This window comes from Abrus precatorius, unplaced genomic scaffold (genome assembly GCF_003935025.1).
Source record: "Abrus precatorius isolate BTA unplaced genomic scaffold, Abrus_2018 Scaffold5, whole genome shotgun sequence".
Classification (NCBI taxonomy): domain Eukaryota; kingdom Viridiplantae; phylum Streptophyta; class Magnoliopsida; order Fabales; family Fabaceae; genus Abrus; species Abrus precatorius.
In genome coordinates, this window is record NW_020874395.1 from 4,356,912 (window position 1) to 4,363,656 (window position 6,745).

The 6,745-nt window shown below is 26.4% G+C and overlaps 1 protein-coding gene across 1 annotated transcript; it reads right to left on the reverse strand.

Moving 5' to 3' along the window:
• Positions 1 to 4,307: 4,307 nt before the first annotated feature.
• Positions 4,308 to 5,552, reverse strand: LOC113867933 (LOB domain-containing protein 41-like). The gene is made up of 2 exons (XM_027503442.1): positions 5,247 to 5,552; positions 4,308 to 4,995 (listed from the first exon to the last, which is right to left on the reverse strand). The coding sequence occupies exons 1-2, from the start codon at positions 5,434 to 5,436 to the stop codon at positions 4,331 to 4,333; spliced, it is 855 nt and encodes a 284-aa protein (XP_027359243.1). The 5' UTR covers positions 5,437 to 5,552; the 3' UTR covers positions 4,308 to 4,330.
• Between the last annotated feature and the right edge of the window lie 1,193 nt (positions 5,553 to 6,745).

A 6,745-nucleotide genomic window follows, 5' to 3' on the forward strand; every position in this document is an offset into this window, starting at 1 on the left:
AAAGCAAAACTCATACCAACATAAAAGAGGAAGAAATAACTATGGAAAAGGAAGCATTAAAGGGAGCTTGAAAATTTGTTTGAGAGAGGACATTTTGAACATAAAGAAAAAAAAATGAGGTAGAGAAAAGGAGAAAGTGAAAGAAAAGCAAAAAAAGAGATTAAGTACTCTAGTAAATCTCTCATGCATTTTATGAGAGATTTATTTTAAAAACTATATTAATTATTTTAAAAATTATAAACAAATGCATAAAAAATTAATAAATTTTTTATTTTAATTTTATAACAAATAATTATAAATAAATGATGTATTATATAAATTTAGTTTAATAAATATATAAGTCAAAAATTAAAAAATATTTTATTTATATTTTATAATTCATATTATAAATTTTTTTTATATTTAATAAAGTATTATTATAATTATTTTTAAAAATTTTATAATGACAAATAATTTTATATGATCATTAAATTTAAGAAGAATAAAAAATAAATAAAATTACAAAAAAATATTTTATAAGTTTTTTTTCAATATCAATACTTAATATAATAAAATATTATTATTATATATTATATTATATAATTTTTATTTTAAAATAAATTTATTTAATAAAATAAAATAAACCTGTACAACGTAGGAACATATCTTGTGATGTTGCCCAAACATTTTTACTAGTCAGATGATTAATCTTTATTATAGTATTTATAACTCAAAAGTAAAAAGTAAAAAGATAAAATAAAAATTTATAAATTTGAAATATTTTTAACAATAGATTACATGACACACCCTTATTTTTAAATAATGTCATTTTAAAAACATATTCTTAAAATAGACTTTTTTTAAACAATTTTTTTTATCTGGTACGAGTTTTGGACAGGTCATTACCTGTATCGCATCTACATGTACGATATGCTATTTTTTTTACTTTTTTAATACACTATCTGCATGTACGATAGACTATTTGTTTTTTAATTTTTTAATACACTATCAATAACCCCAACCGATACTTTCTCAAAGTTGAACACGTGGAGGTAAAGAATTTTGAGTAATTAAAAAAAATAAATTTTTTTTTTTACTTGTATCGGACAAACAAGGACGATAATTGTCACGTGTCTTATCATCATCTATATAGTCCCAATAGCGACGATAGCCTTTTTTAAAATCAACAACTAGGGAGAATGGAAATACGTGTTAAAGTCTGCCTGTCGATTAGCCTATCGATGCATCAGTGACGATAATGCTTCTGATTGTGACACATGACATGGTTGATACTGGTGACACAGAAGCCTTCTTCTTCCTGTCCTTGCGCTTCATCTTCCATTAACGCTGGCCAGAAGCATTTTTTCTATTACTGGTGTCAAATTTCGGAGAATAATTTGTTGATTTTACAATATTTTTCTAAACGAAATTCAAAGATAAAAATAAAATTTTCAATAAATATGTTTATTTTATTTGTAAAAAAATAAGTTTGTTATATTTTGAATATTTGCAGATTCTGGTATCGGATAATATAGAAGTTGAACTCCATTTCAACGGAAAAAGCGGTTAGTGAAGGATAAAAATTTCGTGTATAATTTTTTTGTAATTTATTTTAATGTTTATATTTTTTTGCATAATTTAATGTAAAATTAATTGAAAATATAATATTTGAATTATATTTTTTCTTAAAAAAATAGATTTAGAAGTTGATTAATTGTTGTTATATTTAATTCTGAAGTTTAGCATTAAATTGAAAAAATTTATAATATATTTACATTTAAGTGCAGTTGTGAAAAAATTATAAATTTTGTGTAAAATATTTAGTAAAGTCAATAAAAATAGATTAATATTTTTTAATTGTGAATAAAATAAATTTTTAGTTGAGTGTTTTTATAAAATAGTAAATTGAAATTAAAGTAATCTATAATTACAACATAATAATATATTAAATTGGCTGAGAAGAAAAATAGATAATGAGTTAAATTAAGAAATTAAAATTGCATAATAAAACATGATAAATTAAATAAAATTAGTAAAAAATTTCATCACTTGTTAAGATTAATTAGAAGGGTAAATTAAAGGTATAGAAAGTATAATTTTATGAAACATGTTTAAAATGTAGAATAATTTTGAGTAAAATAAATCAAAATTTCATGGAAACAAATTTAATAAATAGTAAACAATATTTAAAATTTGTTACTAATAAATTAGAAATAATAGAATTTAAAAAAATTAAAATTATAAATAAATTCATTCTTAATGACAATATGAAAAGGAAATTTAAAATATAATTTAAATGAAATATATGTATATTTAAAATAATAAAAATGTAATATAGTTAAAAATAATAATTACGATAAATAATTTTTTTAAGGATAGAAAATCTATGTAACTTATTTAAATTATATTTATATAAAGTTAAAAAAAATTGAATTTTTAAGTTATTATAGACTAATATAGATTTTATATTGATAACATTTGTTTAAAAAAATTGAAATTACGTGAGTTTATAATTATACACAATTTTGACCTCTATTATAATAGAAATATTTTTATTTACAATATTTATTTTATAAAATAGACAAAGTAACATAATTTTTACTATACATACCGAATTTTAAGACCCTACCATGCAAGATTAAATAATATTGCATTGATATATATTTAAATTTTTTTCTGTAATTTTTTAACATAATAAAATTAGTATAATTATATTTAAATATCAACATAAACTAAACATTAAATTATTTAAATTTTTTGCATAAAAAACAACGTAACCTATCACAATAGTTTATAATAAATTTTAATAAACATAATTTTATATACCAAATTTTATTTTATAAAGATTATAAATTTTTACTCAAATCAGGCATTTTTTTATAATAATTTAATTTCAAAATAATTTTATCACCTCTGTTAAATTATTTTACATCATTTTAACATTTCTTCTCATAGCTTTTAAATTTTTTCAATAATATATACAAATATTTAAATTATTAATACATAATAAAATATTACAGTCATATTGAAATAAAATCTTAATATTGTTTATATAGATTATTTTCTCTAATAATAAAATTTCTATAACATTATACAATTTTATTTTAACTACTAAATAAAAAAATTATTTTTATAAAAATAACAAATATAAAATTTTATCTAAACCAAAAATAATCAAAATTTATAACAAATAAATAACATAATTACTGACAAAACTAACTTGGGCTCTCCAAAAATTATTCTTCCTCCAAAGGCTTTTTCTTCCTTTAGCAATGTAAGGCAAATGTGAAGAGTACAAAATATATATATATATATTACCACAGTTACATAGATTTTTCAATGCATCATTTATATAACCAGCAATTATTAAGACGTGTTAAGTTTTCACTTGTTATCGCGCTCTATAGGCCAATAATGTTGATGCAGCTTCACCAGCGAATTGACAATTATTTAAAACTAACCGATACACCTATTCATTTGACACGTGTCATTTATACATGTGTATCGCTACTTGGTAATTAATAGAGTTGCTCTTTGACCAATAACTTGCCTATCATTTAAAAATAAACAATACAATTCTAATTTTGACACATGTCTACCTCTAGTAAAATGTTAGTTAGACACCACCAATAATGTGTTAAAAAATTAAAAAAATAACTTATCGTACATGCAAGTACAATACAGATAATTTGGCTAAAATTCATATCAGATAAGAAATATATTTAAAAAACTTTAATTTAAGAATTTATTTTTAAAATAATATTATTTAAATAAATTTGCATGTGATGTTGGCTAATCATATTTACTAGGTAGACGATTATTTTTTATTAGAGTATTTATAATTCAAAAGTAAAAAGTAAAAAGATAAAATAAAAATTTATAAATTTGAAATATTTTTAACAATAGATTACATGACATGGCTTCCGTGGACACCGACCCATGCCGCGGACATCCATTAATTCTGATGTTAAGAAGTGACATACCTACGTACAGCTTTAATATCAAAAGCTACTAGACACACGCATTGATAAATACCCAGCGAATCTGATTCAGATTTTTTAAAATTATTAAAATAAAAATATTAATTATTATCTTACAATTTTCATCTTCAGTGACACCACACAGAATAGAAATAACTTTCCCTGCAATAAATATATTTCTATATTTCTAATTTCTTTTTTCCTCTACATAGCAGCCACATTTGTACAACACCCATTCACAAAGGGTTAACCCAACAAAGAAAAAAAAGTTGAAAAATTAAACTAAAAAAGCTTAATTGCGGTTCTCTAAACTTCTCATCTCATCTACAAGTCTCAATAGAAGCCAATTAAGTCAAAACCAAGCAAGCCGTTCAAGCCGAGTATTCAAGCCCCAACTCCGTCTTGCACGAGCCATTTTCCGCTGAGCCACAGCAACTCATCAACTCAATCCTTCTCTTCTTTAAAGGAACCACGTGATCATCACGTGACACCGGTTCGAACCCAAGTGTCAATTCCAAACCAATCTCCGAACCACTCTCATCGGCTTGGTCACGCGCTTTCACAGTTGACTCTGGTTCGTCATGAAATAGGATCGATGTCTCCACTGACACAACACTCTCACTCTCCTTGCTCTCTCCCTCTGCCACGTGGCTCAGGGACGACCCGTGGCTCGTGGTTCGGTTCGCCGTTTCCAGTTCATCCAGACCGGTCCGAGCTCCTTTAAGGGTCTTTGGCTTGACGACGGTGGTGCCAGTTCGCTTAAGCCGGGGCCGAGACTTGGCTCGCTGAGTGGCTTCATTCAAGCCGGTTGAATTCTCGTCTTTTGACACGTGGCGTATGTCGTAGGCCTTCAGAGGTGGGCCCCGTCCATTTGCTGCGGCTTCTGAAGTAATCGGCGTGATCGGCTCCCCTTTCAAAACGGCTTCCACGGCGGCTTGACAGAGCTGCCAGCTCCCGGACCATAACAAACCCACAGAACCATAAATGGGGTTCACAATTCGACCGCATGCCTCGTATAACAACGATCGAAAAATCGCTGAAAAAGAAAAAAAAAAAAAAAACCAAAACACAATCAATAAAAATAATAATCGTTTTGTAGGAATAAGCCATACATGTCTTAAAAGCACTTTTTCACAAAATTAACCACTTATTTTTGAAAAATTCTGTTAAAAAATAATCACTTATTTAAGATAAGCTAAATTAAACAACTATGCGTGTTTAAGTAACTAAAATTTTAATTTTGTCTGATTTTTAAGAAATAAATGTTTAAGAGAAGGAAATAAGAACCTGGACGATGGTGTTGAGGAGCAGCGTTGATGAGGTTCATGAGGCCAGCACGGCCATAGAACTTGGCAAGAAACACAGTTGCATTAGCTTGCGATTCTGGATTTTTAATCCATTGCAAACACGGTCTTATGCTACAATCTTCGCTACAACCTTTGCGCAAAACACGACAACCATTGCAACTCATTCGCATTTTGAAACAATCTCAGTTTTTTCTCTCTGTCTATCTCTTAGGTCGAAAACACAATTGAGAGTTTCTAAACAAGTGAGAAAGAGAGAACTTTATAGTTGTTGGGCGCTGCTGGGTTTTCACATTCAAGGAGGTTGGAACTTCGAACCACTTTCTAGTTTCAAGCTAAGCTATGAATCCGTTTCCCTTTTCTGTGGGGGCGACTAAACCCACCGTCATTTCATGCGCGTGAGTTTCACACCCTTTCCATGAGTTGCAGCGCACCCGTGCCACGTTTTCTTATGCCAATTGCCTTCTTACAAATTTTGTAGCAAGTAATTCAATTCCATGAGAAGGAGCGTGTCATGCACGCTCAGATTTCAGAGTGCGGTCGAATCGCCACATATTGGGGAGGTAGGGTCCACAAGCAGTGGTTTTGAATGAAAATAATCGTAAAAAAAAAAACTCCTGGTTTTTGGGAATAAAAAGCGGTTTTGGAGAAAACCGAAGACCGGTTTCTGGATTTGGTGTTGGGACTGTGGGCGCAGCTGAGGAAACTATAGGAGAGACCAAGTCACATGAGCCAATGGTTTTTTGTTCGAAACTTGCTCTAATAAAGAGGTAAGATCAATTTACATTAAACTTTTAACCAATTTATTAGACTTTTTTAATTAATGAAAATATATATTTAACATTGTCATAAATTATTCCAGTTGAACTTTAACTTTAATTAAAAACATTTAAGAAATTATTTCTAAATTTTGTCTATTATTAAATACTACATCAATATTTTATTATATATCTTTTAACAATTTAAGATATATCAAAATATTTATGATCACTTAAGAATATAAAACAATATTAAATGTATTTTAAAATAATATTTATATTTGTATTTTATAATTTTATAATTTTATTTGTAATCTTAAATATTTTATATCTTTAACTTAAATATTTTGTATGAGCCCTTACTTCAGTTAATTATAACAATCTTAATTTTAACATTTGATTGTCTTTCACTCTTCTGTCTATCATGCTATTTCATATATAAAATAGTGTATTTCTACCATTTTTAATTTTTAACACAATATTGTATGTATGTATATTACATTTTTATCTACATATATATCATAATTTGATAAATTTTTATTACTGTGTTGCATTTAATTGATTTTATAATCATACAAAATTTTTAATTTCCATATCTTTCAATCTTTATAATGTATTATAATGTTTCATATTTACAATTTTAAAAAGGTTTATATTTTCTTACTTGATCTTCTAATGTTTAATTTTTTATTTGATTTCTTGAAGTATCATAGATTAACAAATT